The sequence below is a fragment of the Hippopotamus amphibius genome, chromosome X, assembly GCF_030028045.1.
Source record: "Hippopotamus amphibius kiboko isolate mHipAmp2 chromosome X, mHipAmp2.hap2, whole genome shotgun sequence".
Lineage (NCBI taxonomy): Eukaryota > Metazoa > Chordata > Mammalia > Artiodactyla > Hippopotamidae > Hippopotamus > Hippopotamus amphibius.
This window is the reverse complement of record NC_080203.1, coordinates 20050354-20076866: the sequence shown is the minus strand read 5'-3', so window position 1 is coordinate 20076866 and position 26513 is coordinate 20050354. Positions and strand designations below refer to the sequence as shown.

At 44.3% G+C, this 26513-nt stretch overlaps 1 protein-coding gene across 2 annotated transcripts in view; it reads right to left on the bottom strand.

The window, feature by feature from the left end:
• Positions 1 to 25710, bottom strand: part of HS6ST2 (heparan sulfate 6-O-sulfotransferase 2) — a 287632-nt gene extending 261922 nt beyond the window's left edge. For both annotated transcript variants that reach the window (XM_057719233.1, XM_057719232.1), the window contains exons 1-2: positions 25283 to 25710; positions 23908 to 24426 (exon numbers count right to left, since the gene is read on the bottom strand). In XM_057719233.1, coding sequence (XP_057575216.1) covers positions 23908 to 24426; positions 25283 to 25710 — 947 coding nt within the window. The remainder of the gene's footprint in view (positions 1 to 23907; positions 24427 to 25282) is intronic.
• Positions 25711 to 26513: the final 803 nt, after the last annotated feature.

The following is a 26513-nucleotide window of genomic DNA, read 5'->3' as shown; positions in this document are numbered from 1 at the left end:
TAAAAAGGCAAAAAAAAAAAAAAAGAATAAAAAATATCATTAAAAAATTATGTTATAAAACTTGTAGATCCCTTAGGGCTAAGATCGTATTTAATAAAGAAAAAAAAAAATCCAGAACTGATCCCAGAATGGACCAGTTCAATAGGAATTGATACTAATATTTCTGTTTCCTTAGAGTCTCAGCTGTAAGTGTCCTTCTCCTCGCCTTGGGTTTTTTTGCATTATTCTGTGACCAGCAGAGCTTCCTTTATTGTTCGTCTGTAAGCGTGGTTGTGTGGGGAGGGAGAGGGTACAATAGTGGCTCCTTCCCCTGGGAGTGAGTGAGCAGTGGCGCACTGTTGTTTCAGTCAGGCTTGGAGGTGCCTGTTGCAGAGCGACACTGGTGGCTCAGGCGTAAACAGAAAGTCTTAGAGTTGGGCCTCTCTCGGGTTTTTTTGTTGTTGTTGTAATTTTTTTTTCCCTCGGCAGCCTCCTTGCTGCCAGTGTTCCAAGGGGTTTTAATCTAGCCCAGCCAGAGTGCCTGAGGGTCCTTGTTATCCCTGAGCGCCTTAGGTGGCTCACAGGGCGTCTCTCCCCTGCCTGTTGCAGAGGCTCCGAAAGAGAGAGAGAGGCTACACCCATGGCTCCTCCCCCCCGCCCGGGAGCCTGCAGCCTCCAGCCGCCATCATGTCCGGGCAGCTCTCAGGGGCAGGCACTCCTCGCCGCGGACCTCTTCCCGCCTGTCCTCTCAGTCCATCACCTTACTGGCAACAATGTTTCTCACCCTGAACCAGCTCTCCGGTTCCCACGCTCCTGCTCTCAGACCCTCTGTTTAGCTGTGGATCGACATCTCAGTCCGGGAACGCTGAGCTGTGGTGCGGACCCTCTGTATGTTTCTCACTCCCTCCCGTCTGCCACAGCTCTGCTGCTTCACCCTCTTTGAGTCCTCGTAGATGCCTCCCTACCGGTCATGTCGGGCTCCTTGCAGTCCTTTCCGGCATCCGAGGCCGTCTGCTGGTGTTCAGCTGGTTCTCTGTGGGAATTATTGCGTCCTTCGGTGCATTCCCAATGCATCTGTGGAGAGGGATGCATTCCACGTCCCTCTACTTCGCCGCCATCTTTTTCCTCCCATATTTACAAATTACTTTAAATGAGACAATGAGATAAGCACCTCATGACTCCCAGCAGTGTCTGCAGCCCTGAGCTCTCAATCCACAAATTTACTGCCTCTGGGCATCCCAACATGGTAACTCCACAGTCTCCTCAAATCCCCTGTGTATAAAACTAGCCTCATCCCCCATCCCCCTGCCCATCACAGCTCTTTCTCCAGTCTTCCCAAGCCAAAAACCTTGGAGGAAATTCCTTGCCTACAACTCTCATCCCCACTATCCATACCCTTCAGTCATCACATTCTTTCCAGTCTTCCTCCTAAATAACTCGTGAATCTATTCACCTTTCTGCATGCCCACAGCTACTCTTCCAAGCCAAGCTACCAACCCCTCCTCCTAGCGCTACTCTACAGCCTTCCAGCTGGGCTCCCTGTTGTGTGTTCTTACGCCTCTCCAGTCCCTTCTCCACACAGCAGCCAAAATGATTTAGTTAAAACACAAATCAAAGCACATTACTCCCCTGCTTAAAATGTCCCAGTGCTTTCTCTCTGCTCTCAAGACAAAATCCGAATATGTTTCGTACCCTGCAAGGGTCTATGTGCCCTGGCTTCTATCTAATTCTGAGATCACATATCTCATCCCAGCTCCTAAGTACAAGCCCTACTCCATCTTGTAGCTATTGCTCTACTCATGCTGCTTTCTGAGGTTCTACCCTGTTACTTGTCTAGTGATGGATCTTTGGGGACTCAGCTCAGGTGTCACCTCCCTCAATAGAGTCTTTCCTGGTTTGAGATGCCCTTCTCTCCATCATCACAGCAACCTGTGCTCCCCTCTATTATAGCACTGATCACCCTATTTGTTTATCTATCTTCCCTCACTAGTCTGAGAACTATCCAAAGTCGGTGCCTATGGCACTGCCAGCTTTGTAATCCCAGGACCTGACACAGTGTCTGCCACATAGTAGGTACTCAGTACATACTGAATGAATTACTTAATGTGAAAGATTCCAAGTTAGTCAAAATAGGTCACGTTACTGACTTGAATCAAGCTGTCAATAATATGAATGGGTGAAACATTCCAATCAACAGGCATAGACTGTCAGATGGATTAAAAAAAAAAACAAAAAACAAGATCCCACTACAGTTATCCACAGGAAACACACATTACATTTAAAGATAGAAATAATCTGAGTAAAAAGGCAGGAGAAAAAATATATCATGGAAACAAAAACCATAATAAATATGGAATGCCTATGCCAACATCAGAGAAAACAGACTTTAATAAACATTACTAGAGATAAAAAGGGAACTTTTATAAAGACAAAAGGAATAATGCATTAGGAAAATATAACGATCACAAATATACTTACAGCTGACAACAGAGCCCAAAAACACATGAAGCAGAAACTGCCAGAATTTAACGGAGAAACAGAAAATTCAGTAATAACAGTTGGAGACTTAAATATACCAATTTCAGTAATGGATAGAACAACCAGAAAAGGATCAACAAGGAAATAGAAGACTTAAACAGTACAATAAACCAACAAGACTTAGCAGATATCTATAAAACACTTCACCACCAACAGCAGAATACAGTCTTCTCAAATGCACACAGAACATTCTCCAGGACAGACCATATGCTTGGATATGGAATACTTCTCAATATATTTTAAAGGAATGAATCATACAACATATTTTCTCTGACTACAATGGAAATAAAATTAGAAACGATGTAAAGAAGGAAATTTGGAAATTCACAAATACGTGGAAATTAAACAATGAACTATTAAATAATCAATGGTTCAAAGAAGAAAGCACAAGGGAAATTAGCAAATCTCTGAGATAAAGTTAAATGAAACAAAACATACCAAAACTTATGGAATGCATCTAAAGCAGTGCTTAGAAGAAATTATAGAGCTGTAAATGGTTATATTTCTTTTTAAAAAGAAAGATCTCAATTCAATAACCTATCGAATTTAGTGCAATTCAATTCCACTGCAAAACACTTGAAAATAAAGAACAAGTTAAACCTCAAGCAAGCAGAAGAAAAGAAATATTATAGACTATAGTGGGAATTGAGAGTTAAGAAGAAAATCAACAAAACCAAAAGTGGTTCTCTATAAATATTAACCAAAATTGACAAACATGGACCTAGACTGGCCAAGAAAATAGGGGAAAAGACTCAATTAGTAAAATCAAAAAAGAAAGAGGGGATGCTAATACCATCCTTTAAAAATAAAATAGATTATAAGGGATTACTGTGAGCAACTGTATGCCAACAAACTCGATAATTTAGACAAAATAGACAAATACCTAGAAAGATACAAACTATTGAAACTAACTCAAAAAGAAAAAGTATATCTGAATCAAACTATTAAAAAAGTAAAGTCATTGAATAAATAATTTAAAAACTTACCACGAAGAAATTCCCAGGCCCAAAGGGTTTCTCTAGTGAGTTCTACCAAAATACTAATACCAAGTTTCACAAACTTTTCCAAAGAACAGAAGAGGCAAGAACACTTCTCAACTCATCCTATGAGGTCAGTGTTACCCTGATACTAAAACCAGACAAAGACATCACAAGAAAAGAAAACTACAGACCAGTATCCCTGATGAATATAGATGCATAAATCCTCAAGAAAACACTAGAAAACCCAATCCGGCAACATATAAAAAGGATTGTACACCATGATAAAGTGGGATTTATCCCCAGAATGCAGGGTTGACTTAACATCAAAGAGTTAGTTAATATACAACACCATATCCAAAGAATAAAGGAGGAAAATACTATAATTATTTCAATAGACAGAGAGAAATCATTTGACAGAATCTAACACCCATTCATGGATAAAAACAATAATGATAAACACTTATCAAGCTAAGAATGAAAGAGAACTTCCTCAATCTGATGAAAGGCATCTAGGAAAAATCCCAGATATAACATCATGTTTAATGATGAAAGGCTGGAGTACTTTCCCCCACAAGGTCAGAAACAAATTAAGGAAATCTATTCTAGATGCTCAGTTGCATAGCACTGGAGATTCTAGCCAGGCAATTTAGACATACATACATACATACATACATACATACATACAATTTTAAAATGCAACCACACTAGATAACACGTAAAAGTGTCTATTTACAGATGACATAACCTTATATATAGAAAATCTTAAGGAATCTACTAAAAAACCATAGGATTTTTTTAAAAATGAGTTCAGCAAGATTGCAGCATAGAAAATCAATATTAAAAAAATCGGGACTTCCCTGGTGGTCCAATGGGTAAGATTCCCACTGATGCCTGAGTTCAATCCCTAGTCAATTGTAAATAATGCTGCTGTGAACATAGGGGTGCACATATCTTTTCAAATTAAGAGTTCTCTCCAGATATATGCCCAGAAGTGGGATTGCTGGATCATATGGCAACTCTATTTTTAGTTTTTTAAGAAACCTCCATAATGGTCTCCATAGTGGCTACACCAGTTTACACTCCCACCAACAGTGCAGGAGGGTTCCCTTTTCTCCACACCCTCTCCAGCATTTATTATTTGTAGACTTTTTGATGATGGTCATTCTGACTGACTGGTGTGAGGTGACACCTCATTGTAGTCTTGATTTGCATTTCTCTAATAATTAGCAAGGTGGAGCATCTTTTCATGTCAGCCAATTAATTCTTGACACTAAATCAAGATCCATGAGAAGAAAAACTGATAGATTGGACCTCATCAAAATTTTAAATTTTTCTCTTGTCAAATACCATGGGAAAAAGTTGAAAAGACAAGCAATGAGATGAGAAGAAATACTGCAAGCAATATATCTAGCAAAGAGTAATATTACAGAATATGTAAGTAACACTCAAAGCTCAATAGTTAAAAAAACAAACAACCCCATCAGAAAATGGGCAAATGACATTCTACCACGGAGGACCTACAGATGGCTAATAAGCATGTGAAAGGATGTTGAACATCATTAGCCATCGGGGAAAGGGAAATTAAAACCACAATGACATATTACTACACATCTATGAGAATGGCTAAAATAAAAAAATAATGACAACACCAAATGCTGGAAAGGATGAGAAGAAACTGGATCACTCATACATTGCTGGTGAGAATGTGAAATGATATATAGTCATTCTGGAAAACAGTTTGGCAGTTTCTTATAATACTAAGCATGTAATTACCAAACGTCCCAGTAATTGCATTCTTGATCATTTATCCTAGAGAAATGAACACTTAGCAACCCACAAAAGCCTATATATGAATGTTCATAGCAGCTTTATTCGTAACAGCCAAAAACTAGAATCAGCCCAGATGTCCTTCAACAGTTGAATGGTTAAACAAACTTGGTACATACTTACCATGGATTACCCTGCAATAAAAAAAGAATGAACTATTGCTACAAGCAACAGCTTGGATGAATCTCTGAATTATGCGAATCATAGGAGGCACCCCAAACCAGCTCTCACTCCTAATCCAGCAGAACCATGGCGCTCCAGAATTCCAAACTGAAAGCCACCAGTGGCCCAGAGACCTAAGGTGCTCACTATGAAAGCTGCCGGTTTGCTCGAGACCATTGCCTCCCTCTAGGGCCCTGAAGCAGATGTGGATACGCTGTTCTCAAAGCTCTATCTGGGAGGGCAAGGTCAGAGTCACTAAGAGGCAATCTGCTAATGATGGCAAGAGTTTACTTGTTCCCAGTGGTATTTCTCTTTCTTAGACCCAACTTTAGCTTCTGACATTTCAATTGAAACTCCTACTATTACTTCACTATTTCTACCTGCTTGAAGTTCTGGGAGAACAGTTGTTTTTTTTCCTTCAGGTTTCTTGTGCTAAGCTAAATTCAGAGACCACCAAGGTGTGTAAACAAAAGCCAAATGAGGGCTTCCTAGGTGGCACAGTGGTTAAGAATCTGCCTGCCAATTCAGGCACATGGGTTCAAACTCTGGTCTGGAAAGATCCCACATGCTGCAGAGCAACTAAGCCTGTGCACCACAACTACTGAGCCCATGTACCACAACTACTGAAGCCCGCGTGCCTAGAGCCCGTGCTCCACAACAACAGAAGCCACGGCAATGAGCCCATGCACTGCAAAGAAGAGTAGCCCCCACTCGCCACAACTAGAGAAAGTCCGTGTGCAGCAACGAAGACCCAACACAGCCAATAAATAAATAAATTTATTTTTTTTTAAAAGCCAAGTGATACAACTGCACAGACCTCGGGCTTTCTGGCACTTGGAAATCTCCATCTTAGCAGGCTCCTTGCATACAAGAGCTCCTCTCCGTTAACCAGAAAGAGCTGCATCCTGGTATCAGACCTCAGCAAACCAGAAGAGCTGGATGTTTGTGATCCCTGGCTTCTTTGCTGTAGGAATGAAAATCTGACCTCTGTGACATTCTCTAGAGATGTTCCCAGCCAAAGGTCACAACCTGAGACCCCACACCCAGTCCCTTAATACTGGAATCAGAACCTTCCTACAATGAATAGTGGTTTCATCACTATGGTTTAAAAGCAAAACAAACATGACATTCAATGGGGAGCATCACAATCTTGCTCATTCCAATCCAACCATATGTTTTCAAAGAGAGAGATTGTCTATGTAACTGCTAACTTCCATGCATACAAATCCTGTATGCAGCCTTTAACTGAGCATTCAGCTGAACTCTGGAAAACGAGGAGCCACTTTCCTACAACAGGGTTAGGCCAGGTGCCTGCAACACAGGACTCCCTCACTGAGGGATAAGCTGAGCTAATTTGGCTGCATTCCACAGTCTAACCAAGCCACATACCTTCAGCTCCCAAAAGTATACCCCCTCCTGAACAGGAGAAACTGTTGGAAACCAAAAAGTGTGATTTTAGTCTCATCCTAATGGATCTTGTGACATCCAGGTCTCTAAGCCCCTCAATAATAATTTTTCAAGGCCATCTGGAATAAATAGAGGTCCCATACAAAGCTACATGTATGCAAATTGGGGCACTTTAAATGGATTTTGTCCTTAAATGCATAAACCAAAAAGCATGCGAGCAATTGCATTAGAAAAGCAAGGTGGTTTTTTTTAAACCTCTCTACTTGGCATTAAGTCACCAAACATTGTCAAACACATATCACTTGCTTAATTACTTTGTGTGCACATGTGTATATCTTTATAACTTCATAAACATGTAAATGAGAGGGAGGTGCAGATTTAATGTACACCCATATGGTGAGAAATACAAAAGCTTCCAGAAGATTATAAAATCCTATACTAATGCTAAAATGATACCTTTGTTTTTTTTCCTTTTGCTTTGCTTCCAAGTCACAAAGAACAAATTGAAAGTAGAGATGCTAAGCATGGATCCTTATCTAAAAGGAGACACACACACAGATCTTTTTGTCCAGTAATGCAAAATATTGTTTAAATACCTTTCTTCAGCTCCGTATTCTCCTATTAGTCTGATTTCCTTTCATTAATCTTATAGTGTGTTTATGCATACAATCATTTCTACATGTCCATTAAAATTTTTATTGAAGTAATTTTTCATAAATAGCATATTATGCATCATTCCCCCAAATATGCTTCATTTCAACACTGCTTTAATGAGTTTTAGTTGCCTATTATACCCACAGAACATACTGAACCACTTTCAGCAAAACCAATCACAAAAATAATAAATATGTTTGCATCTAGTGTATATGGCAAATAGGCTCAAACAGTTTTTCAACTTTCAAGATATTGTGCCAGTTAATCTTCTACGTAGCAAAGTCTCAGCCACGAGGCATCTGCTGAAGTGGCCATCATCCCAAGGTCAAACTCTCCTCTGGTTGTATTGGGCATCTTTTTACCATCCTTCCATGCCTTCAACCTAATTTCTTTGCTGCCTGCACTATGTCTGCCAGCCTGGTAGCTCCATGCTAATTTGCATATTCTCTCGAAAAGCTCTTTCTTTTAATTTTGTAACTTTTTTTAATTTTTTTAAATTTTTATTGGAGTATAGTTGACTTACAATGTTGTGTTAGTTTCTGCTGTACAACAAAGTGAATTAGTTCTACATATACATGTATCTTTTTTAGATTCCAAAGGCTCTTTTCTAAAGCTGCCTCCTCCAAAGGAGAGCGAATGGTCATTTCTATGGGAATTTGCTACCCTCACTTGGTTATTTCAGTAATAAGACACACTTTTACTATCTTCATGATGAGCCCCTGACATAAGAGCAGGCTTCAAGATTCATTTTCTCTGGGACCCCTCACTTGAATTTGAAAGAAAGCTTTATTTCACTTGCTCCTCATAATCCAAGATTATACGAGCTGCCCTGGCTGAACTCATTCATGCTACGCTGCAAAGGCTGTGTCTACACAGACTAAAGGGAGCAAAACAAGCAATGGTCATTTATAGAAACAGGCCATGATCAGAGAGCAGTGCAACTGACATTGCTAATGAGGCAACCGCCAACATTCCAGAAGCAGTAAGATGCTTTGGCCTCTTACAAATCTTGTGAAGTGGGTGCACCATATTTTAAGTCCACCTGGGGCATAAATTAAAATACATTTAAGGTCTTCATTTTCCTTATCTGAAAAAAAAAGCCCAAATCTTTCCTCTAACCTAACTCCTTTCTTTTCCCCCCTAAAACATAATTCTTTTGTGTAAATCATTGTTGCAAGCATTTACAATATCTTGAATATCTAAATCCCTGTTTAAGAGGGGAAACAAGAGCCTCGGAATTTACCTTTAGGGCTTCCCTGGTGGTGCAGTGATTAAGAATCCCCCTGCCAATGCAGGGGACACAGGTTCGAACCCTGGTCTGGGAAGATCCCATATTCTATGGACCAACTAAGCCCGTGTGCCACAACTACTGAGCCTGTACTCTAGAGCCCGCGAGCCACAACTGCTGAGCCCACATGCCACAACTACTGAAGCCCATGCACATGGAGCCCATGCTCTACAACAAGAGAAGCCACTGCAATGGAAGCCTGCGCACCGCAACGAAGAGTAGCCCCTGCTCGCCACAACTAGAGAAAGCCCGCACAGCAACAAAGACCCAACACAGTCAAAAGTAAAATAAATTTATTTTTTTAAAAGAATTTACCTTTATAGAGTGAATTGTTTTCTTATTTTTTGGCTGTGCCATGCAGCATGTGGGATCTTAGTTCCCCGACCAGGGATCGAACCCACCCCCCCTGCATTGGGAGTGTGCAGTCTTAACCACTGGACTGCCATGGAAGTCCCTAGAAAGTGATTTTTATTAAACATTTTTTTAATGTATTTACCATTTCCAGCATTCTCTTTTTTTTAATTAATTTATTGGCTGTGTTGGGTCTTCGTTGCTGCACATGGGCTTTCTTTAGTTGCAGTGAGTGGGGGCTATCTTCGTTGTGGTGCGGGGGCTACTCTTCATTGTGGTACATGGGCTCCTCATTGCCGTGGCTTCTCTTGTTGAGGAGCACAGGCTCTAGGCGCATGGGCTTCAGTAGTTGCAGCACATGGGCTCAATAGCTGTGGCTCACAGGCTCTAAAGCACAGGCTCAATAGTTGTGGCGCACAGGCTTAAGTTACTCCATGGCATGTGAGAACTTCCTGGAGCAGGGATCGAACCTGTGTCCTCTGCATTGGCAGGCGGATTCTTAACCACTGTGCCACCTAGGAAGCCCTATTAAACATTTTTAAAGCTGCTTTAAAAAATCAGTTAATATGTTGGATCCTGATATCTCCAGATAGTCACTGCAGGTCTCCATTCCACTTAGTTTGTACAGACAGCCAAAAAAGAGGGTAAAGGCTTTTAGTATGGAGAACAGTGTGGAAGCTCTTTAAAAACCTAAAAATAGAGTTACCATATGATTCTGCAATCCCACTCCTGGGCATATATCCAGAGAAAACTCTGATTTGAAAAGATACATGCACTCCTATGTTCCACTATTTACAATAGCCAAGACATGGAAACAACCTAAAAGTCCATCAATAAATGAATGGACAAAGATGTGGTACATATATACAATGGAATACTACTCAGTCACTAAAAAAATGAAATAATGCCATTTGCAGCAACATGGATGGACCTAGAGATGATCATACTAAGTCAAAGACAGAAATCATATGATATCACTTACGTGTGGAATCTAAACAAATGACACGAATGAGCTTATTTATGAAACAGACTCACAGACATAGAAAGCAAACTTGTGGTTACCAATGGGGAAAGGAGTGGGGGGAGGGATAAATTAAGAGTTTAGGATGAGCAGGTACACACTACTATATGTAAAATAAACAACAAGGACCTATTGTATAGCACAGAGATTGTATTATCTTGCAATCTTGTATTACCCATATTTCAATATCTTACAATAAACGATAATGGCAAAGAATCTGAAAAAGAATATGTGTGTGTGTCTGTGTGTGTATATGAAACAATCACTTTGCTGTACACCAGAAACTAACACATTGTAAATCAACTATACATCAATAAAAACAATAAATTAAAAAAGGATGGTAAGGGCTTTTGGAGATTTGTCTGAGAATTTAGTGGACATTAGAATATATCAGACAGGCCATGTGGCCCAGTTGGTTTTATATGCCAACCCCAGTACTGACTGGCTGTGTACATCTGGGCAGGTTATATATCTCATCCAATTTTCTGGTTTCTCCTCTTTAAATGGGTTTTTTACACATCTACCTCAGAGGATTATTTTGAGGATTAAATGAGAAAAATATATGTTATGCCCTTGGCATAGGCGCCTGGCTCAGCAGGTATCCCCAAATACTAATACACCTTCATGGAAAGTCAAGCCAAGCTACATGGGTCAAATCATCACTTTACAGCACTTCTCTTTGCCTAAGTTCTTCACTTTCTCTCTGGTTGTGTTCCAATAAAACTTTATTTACAAAAATAGGTGGAGACAAGATTTGATCCAAAGTTTGCAAGCCCCAGTACAGATATGTGTAATGTAGATGCTACAAATACTGTGTATGTTGTGCATATATATACCTTAGATATAATTTTTATAAAGTTTCATTTGGTGTATTTTTATGAGTTTGCTGGATATCTGTGTGTTTGTGTGAAAGGGCCTTGTGAATGTTCACCCAAACGAACCTTGGAGAAATGTCTGAGTATTTTATATGTGAAGGAGATTTTTTTCACAAAGGGCAAGTTCTTCCATTACTTCTACATAATTTGCCAAATGCAAATATTTTTATAGTCCTCTGAAGATGCAAAGGTTCCCCACATGGATAATGATAACAAAATGTGAATAATAATCATAGCCATAATTTTTAACACATATTATATGCTTAGGTGCTAAATCTTTGACGTACATTATATAGACACTAACATGGAGTTCTCCACTCTTGCATGTGAATTAAGAAGCTTGATGTGGTCAGTGAAGGATTGACAGTACCTCCAAATATATCACACTACTAACACTCCTTCTCGTGCACTCAGATATGGCCTGATCCCTTGTTCTTTCCTGAACACTGCATAGTCAGAATAGTCTGTAAGATATGTATTCACTGAAGTTTTTCCAGACCAACTTTACAGCTTAGTATATGGTCTATTTTCAAAAATGTTCTGTACGTGCTTGAGAAGAAAGTGCATTCTTCAAATTGGATGTTGGTCTCCTACACTGAGTTTGTTAACCATGTTGCTCAAATCCTCTGTATCCTTACTCATTTTTTGTTCATTTCATCTATCAATTTCTGAAAGAGGTTAGTAGATTTTACAGTTTCTCCTTATAGCTTCGTCAATTTTTGCTTTATATATTCCAAAACTATGGTATTAAGTGCACACAGGTTTAGAATTGTTATCTGAAGAACTGAACATTTTATCATTATTCAGTGATCCTGTTTATCCCCAAGAAAGGTTTTGCCTTAGTTAATTTAGCTACATCAGCTTCCTTCTGGTTAGTATTTGCATGGTATATCTATTCCAATCCTATCCGTGTCCTAATGTTTTAGCTTTGTCTCTCATACACAGCATATAGCTGGATTTTGTATTTTCATCGGTTGTGATAATCTATGTCTTTCAACTAACTGGTGAGTTTAGTCAACTTCTATTTATTGTAATAAATGAGGAGTTGGCTGCCAAGATCAAAAGGGTCTTTTAAAAGTACCTCTATGTTTCCTGGCTGTAACCTGGTCGCTCTAGTCAATTTCAAAACATTTTGCTTGCATTCACTCTCTTGTGGGAAGTTAGCTAAAGTCCAATGATCTTCATGAGTGAATCTGAGCTGATACTATACAGTTATGGGAAAAAGTCAATTAATGCAAGGAATAGTGCACACAAGCCTAATCCATTTGATGTAAACCAATGCATTGCACACATTTCAACTGCTCTGTATTCCTTTAGAAAAGTGCATGGAAGTGATTCATTAGAACTATATACTCTTCACAAGAAACAGACCAACTCTCTTAGGCTCACTAGGGCATCTCCACTGGCAAAATTCAAAAAGCAATCAAACTGAAAAAGAAGTCCTTTTTGCAGACATTTACATCGGGGAAAGAACATGATTCTTGACAATTCAGAGTAAATGAAGTGCAAATTATTCTCTTATATTGTATCCCAGAATTGGAGCTTAGATTGTGACTAAAAATGAAACCCACAGTTTAATCAGAAAAATATATTTACTGGTAATTCCCATGAGCTCATATTTGATACATTTATATTATAGGATAACAAGTTCAAAATTATTGCTAAGTTATAAATATGGAATTTATGCCGAATTTGCATGTATTGAATTTTATTTTGAATTTGCATGTGTGCCTATATTTGAATATTTATAATATTCCAGAAAAAGCACAGTGGAATGTGCAAGACAGATTTATTTAGTGTAATGCTCTGAAACGTGTCAAAGTCTTCAACACTGTTCTTAGAGGCAAAATGGCAGAAATAACAAATGGGATGCAGGATAATCTGCAAAGTCCAATACCTAGCAAAGCTAGGCAAGCTCTTCTGCCAATAAATATTTTACTAAAGTTTAGACAAGTCTTTCTCTAAGCTTACAATGACACTGTATCAGAAGACATATACCATTAATTGGATTCTTCATTACACTTTAATGGAAGAGGGAACATTTCCATCCCTATCTTTTTTTTTAACTCCAAACTCAGTGACTAAATATCTCATCTTGGGACTTCCCTGGTGGTCCAGTGGCTAAGACTCCATGCTCCCAATGCAGGGGGCCCGGGTTCAATCCCTGGTCAGTCACATGCTGCAACTAAGAGCCCACATATCACAACTAAGAGTTCACATGCCAGAACTAAAAAGATCCCGCATGCCACAACGAAGATCCCAGGTGCCACAACTAAGACTCAATGCAGCCAAATAAATAAATAAATAAAAATTTTTAAGGTAGGGGGGAAAATAAATAAATATCTCATCTTATTTGATGCAGAATGTTGGTATTAGCTTTCCAAGTGTGAAGCACTTTCTTCACGCTGTCAAAATAACTTGTACCTAGAATGTAATCTCCATGGAGTTTCAACGGTAAGATTCTGAACTTCACTGTATTTAGTGGCCCCTCAGATACCCAGAGCAGTTGAGAAAGGAAGTGTTCTCATCAACTTAATTCACGGTTAACTGCGGGCAACGCTATTATTAGGTGAAACTGCTCTGCGGGGGAGACTGTTCCAGCAGAGTAGACTCCCCTTTTCTCCTGGATGAGGGCAGCACACACACAAACTGATCTAAGCTCTCAGTTATAGACGTTTAGAACTACGGCTCTTCTCCAACCCCAAGACTTGGCTCTTCTAGCCAGACCATTAGCTCTGGTTATCAGTTCACTTGAAAAGGGGCTCATGAAGATTCAAAAATCCAGGCTATCTTGGGCGGCTCTGGCTGAGCAGAGTAAGCCCTGTATTTCCAACTGTGTGCCATTATTAATTTCCTGTTTCATTTAATTTTGAAACAGAGAACAAGCAATAGCAAGCCACTCAAATACCTCTGCACTGTACTGGTATAAGAATTTTGTGGATTCCTTGGAATATGAAAACAGCCAATCATCAGAAAAATCAACAGCCAATGCCTGACTTATCACCTCTGCCTTTCAGTCTGAGAGTTTATTTAGCTGAGGCTGCTTTCCTCATTAAGGACTCCCAGAATATCAAGAGGCTAATGAAATAACCAGCCATAGTCTTTAGAAACCAAAAAGTAGACTGTATAATTTATCACAGCCATAATAAAATATCATTTTTAAAACTATGATGCTGTGAATATTTACTTTTATTATGAGAGTAATTCATACTCATGAAGGAAATTAAAATCCTTCAGAGAAAGAGAAAAAGAAAATAAGTCACTAATTGATCTATTGATATCTTGGTATTTTTCTTCCATTCTTTCCCTTTTATGCTTAGATTTGAGAGGGATGGAAAGATGATTTGCCTCTCTCCCTCCCTACCCCCTCTCTCACACATAATTGTAGTCATACTGGGCCCATAACTATCTCTTTATCCCTTAGCATTAAATCACTACCAATTTTCTATACGCTAAAAAAGACATTTAAATGGTTTTGAAATAATCCCTCAAGTGGCTGTACTGAGATTTCTTGAACCATTCTCCTATATGTGGATGCAGATTTTTCCAATTTGTTGCACATATAAATAACTCTAAATAACTTACAAATAATGGTAGCTTCTTAGGATCCCATTCTCGTATCACCCTACGCTTTTCCCCCATGGCACTTCTCACAATTGTAAGTAATGAATTATTTGTTTCATGTCTGCCTTTCCCACTCTATGAAGCCAGGGACCACATCTACCTGGTTCCTCATGGTGCCTCCAGCACATAGCACAGTGATAAGAGATATTTGTAAATAAATGAATACATAAATAAATGACTAAGTGATAGAAAAACATGCACAGGTTTTTCCCAGAAAAGAAATCATGGGTCAAAAAAATAAATATTTTCAATGTTCTCTGTTTATATTATCTATTTTATTTCAGGAAGAATTACTCCAATTTACATTTCCACCAACAACATATGAGAATGATGGTATTTACCACACCCCTGTCAGCACTGGCTACTATCTTTTTTTTGTTTGGTGGTGGTGATGTATACCGAGTTTTGTTTTTTTTTTAATCCAAGTTAACTAAAGAGGCAAAAAGGTTTTCCTACATATAGTTATTTAAATTTGCATTTCTTTAGTACCAGTGAGACTAAACAGCTTTTCTGTGTCTGTAAACTAGTTGTGGTTCCCATGTTGCAAATTGTCTAGTCATATCCTTTGCTTTTCTAATCAATTTGTAGGAGTGCTTTAACCAGGAAAGATGTCAGCCTTTTGTCTGTTTTATTTTTTGTGCATGTTTTCAGCAGTTTGACATATGCCTTTTCATTTTGGCTATTTTTGGACAGATGCGCATTTCTCATTTTTATGTAATCGTAACTGTCAATCTTTTCCTCTCTTCAAACACCCTTTTTCCTGGCTAAGAGTCCCACATGTGGATTGCAGCTATCATTTAAATAATAATGCCAATTGTGAATTCGGATTAACTGGGTTCACAGACTCCTACATATACAACTAAGCCCTAACCTGTCCAGAGCCCCGGTTCTCACTTCCTTACAAGCCTTGGCCACTAGAAGCCTAGGCAACTTAGACCAGTCACAATTCTCAGTACCCTCCCAGTCCCAACTAGATCCCCTTCTCAACCTCTCCATTTTGTCAATGGTACCACCTCGACTCCAGACTGGAAATCAAGGTGGTACCTTGAACTGGACTACAGCCCTCATTTACTTTTGTGTTTTTTACATTCCTACCATGAAGAGTTTTCATACTCACTGGGGTTCAACCTCCTTGTTGCCACTCCAGAATCTCTACAACGAGGCTTCCTAACCCTCCCCCAGGCATGAACCTTCTCGGGTCTGGCCAGCCCTGGCTAGGTGAGGTGACTTGACCTCACAATGCCATGAGGATGCCACGCACACCTACAATGCCTCCTTTCTTCTAAATACAACCCACCTATTCCTAGAAGCATTTCCAAACAGATCTCTCCTTTTTCTGATCTGTTCCTCATACTTTAGAAAGGAAAAGGGCCTTAGAAAGCATCTCGTTTAAATCTCCCATTTTACAGAGGGGGATGGACTTGCCCCAAGTCACATGTTCCTCCCCACCCCCAATCTATACACTACATAGTTCTGCACTTTACCATCTAATCTTAATGAACTTGAGGCTGAAGATGGTGACCTTGGCTTTTTTGGACTTGTCTGGGCTCTAATCTCCCTTAAGTGCTAGCACTGGGCAGAGGTCATAATACTCCACAAAATTTGCTGATTAGACCTAAACTGTTATATGAACAGATGGACTTTTCTGTATTTTTAAAGTATATTCTGGTAAAAGTATGACATTTTAAAGACATTATTGATATTCAAATCATTTTCAAACAAAATTCATCTTCTTTATTAAATACCTAAAACACCAGATTACTCTGTTCTACTGTAAGCTCTGTGCGAGCAAAGATGACATGTCTTCCCTGGAATATAATGGGCAGTTTCACAAAATTTTGTTGAACAAATGACAGATGGAAGAGGTGACTATTCTTTAATGTCATTTCATGCTACTTAAGTTGATGACAGATATCTAGAAAAGAAAAGCTCTAACATTCTTACTGCCACTTAACAGCACTAATCTAAAATTACTATTAAGAAAATTTAATTCTGAACAGCTTTTTATACCACCTTGAGAACTTTGAGCTTTGCTGGGTTGCCAGCGAAGTCTGCCATCTGGGCAAAGATGCTAGCTACTACGGCTGAAGTTCTACAGCTGTTATCATGGTGAATTTCTCCCCTTCTCCTGAGAAATACGTGGCGGGGGTGGGGGAGTAATAACAGCTCTTAGCATCCTTGGCTAAGTGAAGCTACCCCTATGAGAACCCAGTGGCCTACAGCCTGAGGAATCAGAAGGACGGCATTGCTGCCTGGATCGGTCCATTCACTCGCTGCCTCTCCCTGTACCAAAGCTGGCCATGTGGTCCTGCTTCAATGCAGAAGGGAAAGAGTGAAGCATGGGCACGTGAGCCATGAGCAGGCTCGTGCACTACAGACTTCTTACCCAAGACATGACTCTGTCAAAATAGAGCCACCTTGGGAATTCCCCGGCAGTCCAGTGGTTAGGACTCAGCGCTTCCACTGCCAGGGCCTGGGTTCGATCCCTGGTCAGGGAATTAAGATCCCACAAGCCATGCATGGCCAAAAAAAAAAATAGAGCCACCTTTAAACAAGAAAGGGAAAGAAAAAGAAGCCTTTACCACAAGTATTGAAAAGGAGTGAGGATAGGATTAGGATGGTGGAGTAGGAGGACGTGCGCTCACTCCCTCTTGCAAGAGCACCAGAATTACAACTAACTACTGAACAATCATCGACAGAAAGACACTGGAACTCACCATAAAAGACACCCCACATCCAGAGACAAAGGAGAAGCCGCAATGAGACGGTAGGAGGGGCGCAATCGCGTTAAAATCAAATCCCATAAATGCTGGGTGGGTGACTCACAAACTGAAGAACAGTTATACTGCAGAAGTCCACCCTCTTAAGGGAGTGTCCTGAGGCCCACAACAGGCTTCCCAACCTGGGAGTCCAGCAACAGGGAGGAGGAATCCCCAGAGAATCAGACTCTGAAAGCCAGCGGGATTTGATTGCAGGACTTCCACAGGACTTGTGGAAACAGAGACTCCACTCTTCGAGGGCACACAAAAAAATGTGCTCACCAGGACCCAAGGGGAAGGAGCAGTGACCCCATAGGAGACTGAACCAGACCTACCTGCTGGTGTTGGAGGGTTGCCTGCAGAGGTGGGGGGGCAGCTGTGGCTCACCGAGGAGGCAGGGGCACTGGCAGCAGGGGTTTTGGGAAGTGCTTATTGGTGTGAGCCCTCCCAGAGTCCGCCATCAGCCCCACCAAAGAGCCTGTGGGCTCCAGCACTAGGTGGCCTCAGGCCAAACAACCAACAAGGTGTGAACACAGCCCCACCCATTAGCAGACAAGCAGATTAAAGTTTTACTGAGCCCTGCCCACCAAATCGGATCAAAGCTTTACTGAGCTCCATCCACCCAGCCCTACCCACCATCAGTCCCTTTCATCAGGAAGCACACAGGAGGCTCCTAGATAGCATCCTCCACAAGAGGGCAGACAGCAGTATCAAGCAGTATCAGCAGTATTTCATCTTGTGGAACTGAAAACCACAGCCACAGAAAGACAGAGAAAATGAAAAAGCAGAGGACTTTGTACCAGATGAAGGGACAGGATAAAGCCCCAGAAAAACAACTAAATGAAGAGGAGATAGGCACCCTTCCAGAAAAAGAATTCAAAATAATGATGGTGAAGATGATCCAGGACTTTGAAAACAGACTGGATGCAAAGATCAAAAAGTTTACCAAAGACCTAGAAGAATTAAAGAGCAAACAAACAGAGATATGCAACACAATAACGAAAATGAAAAATACACCAGAAGGAACCAATAGCAGATTAACGGAGGCCGAAGGGCGAATAAGTGACCTGGAAGACAGAATGGTGATCATCACTGATGTGGAAAAGAATAAAGAAAAAAGAATGAAAAGAACAGAAGACAGCCTAAGAGACCTCTGGGACAATGTTAAATGCACCAACATTTGCATTATAGGGGTCCCAGAAGGAGACAAGAGAGAGAAAGGACCTGAGAAAACATTGGAAGAGATTATAGTTGAAAACTTCCCTAACATGGAAAAGGAAATAGCAACCCAAGTCCAGGAAGCGCAGAGAGTCCCAGGCAGGATAAACCCAAGGAGAAACACACCAAGACATATAGTAGTCAAGCTGACAAAAATTAAAGACAGAGAAATGTTATTAAAAGCAACAAAGGAAAAACAACAAATAACATACAAGGGAACTCCCATAAGGGTAACAGCTGATTTCTCAGCAGAAACTCTGCAAGCCAGAAGGGAGTGGCATGATATATTTCAAGTGATGAAAGGGAAGAACCTTCAACCAAGAATACTCTACCCAGCAAGTATCTCATTCAGATTCGACGGAGAAATCAAAAGCTTTACAGACTAGCAACAGCTAAGAGAATTCAGCACCACCAAACCAGCCCTACAACAAATGCGAAAGGAACTTCTCTAAGTGGGAAACATAAGAGAAGAAAAGGACCTACAAAAACAACAACAAAACAATTAAGAAAATGGTAATAGGAACATACATATCGAAAATTACCTTGAATGTAAATGGACTAAATGCACCAACCAGAAGACACAGACTGGCTGAATGGATACAAAAACAAGACCCATATATATGCTGTCTCCAAGAGACCCACTTCAGACCTAGGGACACACACAGACTGAAAGTGAGGGGATGGAAAAAGATATTCTATGCAAATGAAAATCAAAAGAAATCTGGAGTAGTAATACTCATAACAGATAAAATAGACTTTAAAATAAAAAATGTTACAAGAGACAAGAAAGGACATTACATAAAGATCAAGGGATCCATCCAAGGAGAGGCGATAACAATTATAAATATATATGCACCCAATATAGGAGCACCTCAATACCTAAGGCAAATGCTAACAACTATGAAAGAGGAAATGCAAGGCAGAAATAGAGACACAGGTGTAGAGAACAAACACATGGCCACCAAGTGGGGAAAGCGGGGAGGGTTGGGGGGAATGAATTGGGAGATTGGGACACCAAATTGTACACTCTAAATATATGCTGTTTATTGTCTGTTAAAAAAAAAAAGGAGTGACCACAAAGAAGACAAAAGAAAGAGAAAAGGCTATTCTCCATATAAATGCCTTGTAGTCCTTGCCTGTCAGTGATAACCTAGTGGATTCTGGATGACAATTCATTACTCTTCCCTATGACTGCTGCAAAATGTAGAGATGCTAAACGTCTAGGATGCAACGTGAATAGGATGATCAGATTCTCTGACTTGGGTAGCCATGCAGCCTGACCTTCCCCTGCCGCCAGCCGCGGCCCGAGGGTGCCAGCCAGCACCGTGCCTGGGGAAGAAGAATGAGGCTGTTGCAGTTTCTCGGTGCCCCGTTCTGAGTTCCTCCCACAGACCCAATGATGCACTAAGTTGGCTGCAAACAGAGGGAATTTGGCCTCAGAAAAGCCTGCGGAATTTGGGAGTTTGAAGAGCTGGTCAGCAACCATGTTTTGATACATTTTCAAAAATGGTCTTGGGAATTCTAGAATGAGCAGGACCTTTCTCTGGCCCCTAAACAACATAGTGGCACACGGATGTACGAAATGCAATTGCTAGGCTTTCTGAAAAGAAATACAATTCTTAATAAACATCTTGTGTCTTTTGCCAGCCAAGCACTCTCTCTCTCTTTGTCCTCTCCAGGCAACATGATGGCAGCCGTTTCCACTCAGCAGTTATATATCACCCCATCACTTCACCATCCGCTGAGGCAGGGAAGCATCTCCAATGTAGCAGTGGGAGCAGCATTCAGGTCTTGGCTTGTAGCCACTGTGGCCTCTCATGCTCCCCCCCCCCCGCCCAATGTGGATGGATGGCTGTGAGTCAGAAGGTGGCCCTTGTCACCGCTGAGGGCTCGTCCTGACACTTATTCACCAGGCCCCCAGCGTCCTCCCATCCTGCTAAGCTTTGTAGTCATTTCTGACTAGGCAATGAGAGGCCCCTTTGCCACTCAGCCACGAGATCTTCTTCTGGTGAGCATAAAGCCTCAGGGAGGTAGAAATCTGTTTTTCTCCCAATGGCTGCTGCAACTCTGGTCCAATCACTTGTTCAAACACATGTGTAAAAATGACTGGGAACGGCAATGATGTAGGTGATAACAATACCAGTTAACATTCATTGAGTGTTCACTTTGTGGTAATGACTCACATGAAATACCTCACTGTGCTTTTGCAAAAAAAAAAAAAAAAAGACAAAAAAAAACCTTGTTCATGGAATCGCAGTCAACAGTGCAAGGGCTGTGGAGTCAGCCAGAGCTGGAGTAAGATCCCTGCTGTCTCACTGAAGAGCCAATGACCTTGAGAAAGTCCTTCAACCCCTTTGGGCTTCTGTCTCATCTGATGAATGGGGAGACTTTTGCCCACTCGGCCTTCTTCCTACAGATAGAGCAAGTTGACAGAGAAATACCAGAGATAAGGGATGCAAAAGCTCATCAGAAACTGGAACGCACTCTCCACACAGACAAGGCTGCGACAGGCTCTGGTCCAAGGTCACACAGCTGGGTCGTGGCTGGCCTGGAACTAAGGCCCAGGTGTCAGAATTCCCAGGCCAAACAGACGGAGCTGCTGTTCTGCTCAGCTCAGCGGCGCACAGAACCACCAGCAGCTGGCATGGAAGGCTGTTCCACACAGGAACTCCCCACGGCTGACTTTCGCATCTCCCGAGACCAGCTCCTCGGCCTCACGCATCACTGCCAGCACAGCTGCCTCTGTCTCTAAATGTTCAACACACTCACACACACACTCTCTCTCTCTCACTATTACACATGTGTGCATACTTTCTCTCACACGGATTATCAGAATTCACAGAACTGGTCCCGTAAGCAAGGATTTGTCAACATCCTGGGAAATTCTGGAAACCTCTGGTTATGACTACTCTTCAGGATGAAGATTTCTGGAGGTGGGTAGGAATTCAGGAAATAAAAAAGTGCCCTTGGGAAATAAAAAAGTGCCCATGTGTTTCTCTAGCAGATTTTATTTCATTTTGGTGAATATTGTAAGATCCAGTAACTCTTGACTCTTTAAAAAGTGGTTCTTCTTTTACTAGACTAGGTGGCACTGTGGTATCACCCTTCTGATGACCAAGAAAGTCTTATTTCATTTCAAATCATTTTGCTTCCAATGGGGACTGTCCAAGAGATCGAACCTTCCCCTTGAGGGGTCCTGGTTATCTTATGGAAAATTTCTGAAGGAATCTGCCAAAGGACAGTGGCCACCAAATACACAATCAAGATCACAATAATAATGTGGGTTTACAGAACCTGTCACACCCTGACCTACATGTCCAAAAGGATTTTAAAAGGCACATTTGCCCTGTAGAACTCCAGACAGGGGCCAGGAAGTCCATAGTGGCCAAGACTTCATTTTTACTCCTCTGCCACAGCCATGGCTATGGAATTCAATTTCCATACTCAAGAGCTTTTTATATCACCACCCCTCACTAAACCTACAGGCTCTATCAGCCAGAGGGATTATTTTCAATATTGCCAAATTGCTTGCGAACATATTAAACACCAGAGTCTTGTAGTGACAATGGCTTACACAATTCTCACGATGGACTGAGGCAGCAACCTTCCTAGGGTCAAGGTTCTCTTAGGATGGGGAAAAAAAAAACGGTTAGTGCTGGAAGGAAAATGAAAGTTTAACAGATTCTCCCAGAATTCCAGCATTCAAAAAGGACACTGTAAACTGAGGGAAGGGAAAGTGAGTAGGGGGTCAGGTTTCCTCTAATTCTCAATGGTGAGCAGAAAGTCAGAGGGCTCCATTCGTCTGGGGCTAGACGGAAGAAACTGCACTGACTGTTGCATTCCAAGAGACACCAATAAAAAGTGGTGGTGTCCAGGGCACAGAGTTGCCTGCACCATGAGGGGTTGGGGAGGCAGAGGAGGCAGCAGGGAGCCTGTCCACGGAGGCAGCCTCGGTAGCAGCAGCAGCCTCCAGGACCCCTGTGGTCACCTCGACAGGGAGACAGAGAGCATGGCCATGTCAACCAGACTCACCTTGTCCATTCCCCGGACTCCCTGTCGGTAGCCCACATCTGTTTTAGGGAGAGTGGAAGAATGGGAGCCCTGACTGGGGCAACTGCACCCTGAAGAGTCCTTCCTAACCTCCCCACCCCTTATGGCACTCCATGGCCTCCAACAACCAGGCATTACAGCTGGACGGAGGGAAATGCCCTAACTTCAAAAGCAACTGGCTTTTAATAAAACAGCTCTTTCCGCATCGGCCCTGGGTTCCCAGCAAGCAGACTGGCGGTGCCCTGCTCTGGAGCTCAGAGTTTGTAAATTAGGTGAGGTTTCTCAAGACTGAGCCCCACACAGGATCCAGGGCAGCGTCCCAACCCGCCCTTTGGCCGGCGGGGTGCCCCTCACACTCGCAAAGCGCTGCGGATGCCCGGCGTGCAGCCAGTAGTGAGGGGTGCAAGCTGGGTACCACGAGCTCTCTCTCTCTCTGGGTGTCCGCAAATAGCCGCAGAGGGACACTCATTCGCCCAGGGAGAGCAAAGCCAGCGGAGAGAAAGGAGGAGGGAGGTGACAAAAGTCAGGAAGGAAGAGAAAACACAGAAAGGGTTAAAGAAAGAACGAGAAGCAAAGTGAGAGAGGAAAACGGAGGCAGAAGGAAAGCGCGAGCAGCCAGGAGCTGACAAGAACCCAAGCGCGAAAAAGAGAAAAAGGCAAACAGAGGAAGCGAGGGGAAAGGCCGCGGGGGGGGGGGGGGGGGGGGGAGCGGGAAAGAAGAGAGAGCGAAAGGAGGCTTGGGAACCTGGATGCGGAGAAAAGAAGAGAGAGGCTGCAGGGGCTCAGGGACGCTACACTCAGAGCGCGGCTCCTTCGGGCGCTCCAGTGCGGAGTCTGCGTGAGGCACCCTGTCCCGGCGGCGCCGGGGAACGCTTGTCCCGGGCCTCCCGGCCGCTTCCCCCGTGCGCACTTCCAGCCGCCAAGCAGGCCAACCCGCGGGCAGAGAGAGGAGCCGGCCCGGGTCGGAACGTACAGGCTTCCTGCGGCCGCCACGGCGACGAGTGCGCCCGCCAGGGGGCCCGGCGCCAGACCAGCCGGGGCGCCACCGCAGGGGCGCCGAGGTTCTCCCTAGGTCGCCGGCAGTGCCCGGCCGCGCCTCCCGGCCCTCCGCCCGCCCCGGCCTGGGTCCGCTCCAGTGCTCCAGGGCCCCGTTCCGCCGCGGGCGCGCACTCACCTGGACGGTCTCAGTCTGGCGTCGCGCTTGCCGTCCACCACGGCGGGCACGCAGCTGGTGAGCTCGGTCCAGTCGGCGTGCAGTCCGCAGCTCCAGCCCGTGGAGAACCTGGAGAAGAGCCAGGTCTCCCGCTTACCCGGCCGGTGGCAAGTGCATTTCTTCTGACCCACGCGGCATTCGCACGGCTGCTCCAGCTGGATGTTGCGCACCAGGTGGCGGCCGAAAGTGGTGCCTCCGGTCTTTTGGATGTGCAGGAACACGATCAGGTCATCGCCCTTGATGTCGAAGTCTACCTTGCGCAGGAGGTCGCCGCGGCTGAAATTATAACGGGGCACGAACCTGGCGGAGCTCTCATCCTCCGAGCGGTACGGGTCCGGCATCGGGGAGCTGAACGCCTGCAGGCGGAGGAGCTGGCATTCTGTGCCGGGGCACACGTATTGGAGGACGATCACGGCAAATAGGAAGAGCATCACCAAAGCCAGCAGCAGCTTGTTGGATTTCTCATCCATGTTCCCGACGCTGGGGGAAACCCAAGCTCCTTACGTCAATCCCGCAGCTCAGCCCGCGCTCGCCGTGCGGCCGCACCGCCCCCTCCCCCTGGCGCCGCCGTTGCGCCCCTTTCCCCCTCCCCTCCGCACCGAGTACTCCACCGCGGCAGCGGCGGCGGCGGCGGCGCCCTTCCCCGCTTCCTTCCTTCCCGGCAGGCTCAGCGCTGTGGCTTCTGCCGCACACACACCCCCCAACCCCCGACTCCTTCCCGCTGGCCGCCTGCCCTCTCCCCGCGCCGGAGCTCTCCCGAGCCGCTTCGCGGGGTTTCGTACCCGTGGGACCCCGCCTGCTCCGGTTGCCCCACTCCCCAACTCATATCACGGGTCCGAGCCCCCGCGCGTCTCGTTCCACTCTCGGTGGCTCCGCGGCTCCCATCCCCATCCTGCTTCACCCACCGGACTCTCCCCGGCGCTTCTGCCCCCAGTCCCCTTTGCGCGCACGCCGCCGCCTCCTCGCCTGCCCGACTCCCGGGCTCCTTCCTCTTGCGCCCCGAGACCCAGCTCTTGCCCGCATCGGGTTGCCCACCTTGGGGGCCTCCTCGAGGGAGCTCGGAGACAGGCGTTCGGAGTTCCCATGGGGGAAGGGGTCCGCCGGCAGCCCCACTAGCTAGCGGAGACGCTGCGCTACGGGCGCCCGCGGAAGCGCAGGGAGGGAGCCGCAGCGCAGCCAAACGCGCGCCGCGCCCCTCCGGAGCCCCCGAGACCGGCCGCCGCGGGCCAGCCCGAACTTTGTGCCTTTCCCTTCCCTCGCGGCTGCCTTCCCTTCCCGCAGGGCTCCCGAGCGCCCTGGCCCGCGAGCGCGAGTCCCGCTTTCGCTTAAAACGTACCTGGCCAGGGGACCGAAAATCTTGGAGAAGATCGCGCCGAGCACGTGCTTCAGCGAGTGGCCCAGGGCGGCCAGGCCCCGGGTGAGCAGGGCCCGGCAGAGGGAGCCCAGGTCCCAGCGTCTCCTGAGGTCGTGCATCCGCCTGCGGCGGCCTCGGGGCAGCAGCGCGAAGAGAGGGGCGCGCGCGGCTCCCGCCAGAGAGGAAGAAGCCTTGAGGGGCTCGTCCGGGAGCGGCTGGGAGTTGAATCCGCGAGACACACCCCTAGGAGGGCCCGCGCGGACTGAGGCGGCGACTGATCCGGGCCGGCTTGCTGCCAATTCGGCCTCTACTCTGGAATGCCGGCGGGGACAGGTGGTGCGGGCGGGCGCTCCTCGCTCCGGTTGCAGCGGCGGCCCGAGCGCCCGGGCTGCACACGCAGGCAGTGCCATTCCCCCCTTCAGGCAACTCAGGGTACTAAGGATCAGGAGCGAGCTTGAATTTATGTAATAATGCTTCACGCCTAAGAGCTCGAACCACTTAACAAGCAGAGGACCTGGGTTTTTTCCTGTCTTGGGGGACGGAGGTCACTCCAGTGAGCACATCACTACACTTTGGCTCGTAATTTCAACCTCCCCTAAAATAGCAAAGGCGCAAATTGGACCTTTTCCCTCTCTCCTTGCCAATTTCCATTCTCCAACGGAAGCGGGGGCATTTTCTGAAAAGGTAAGTCAGCATGAAGGAAAAGCATGACCAAAAAACGTCTCAGAATGGGAATCTGAGCTTTTTTAGAGCAGAGACTGGCCTTTACTCCCTTCTTCTTGCTCAGTCCCCAGCATCAAGCCCCGTGCCTACAGGCAGACTTCACTCATATAAGGTTTATTCAAAAAAAGGTACATGACTAAATACCACATCAGAGGGTGGCCATCTAATCCAAGGCGATGTGACAAACGAGAAAACTGAGGCCCAGAGAGGGAAAGGGATGTGCCCAAGGTCACACACCAGAGCCTTGGGGTTTGAACCCAGGAAGCTATCCATTTCCTAACACCACCTCTTCTAATAAATAGGTGCAGACCATTCTCGAGCCAAGTGTCCAAAAGGCTCTTTTCAGATGCAGGACCAGCAATGTAAGGATTAGCAAGGAAAGAAGGAATGTCCCTTTAGGACAAGGTCCTCAGGACTCAGGACTCGGGACTCAGACTGTTCCCATCCGACTGATCAGGTGGAGCTTGCTGCATCTTGGGAACTGGTATTT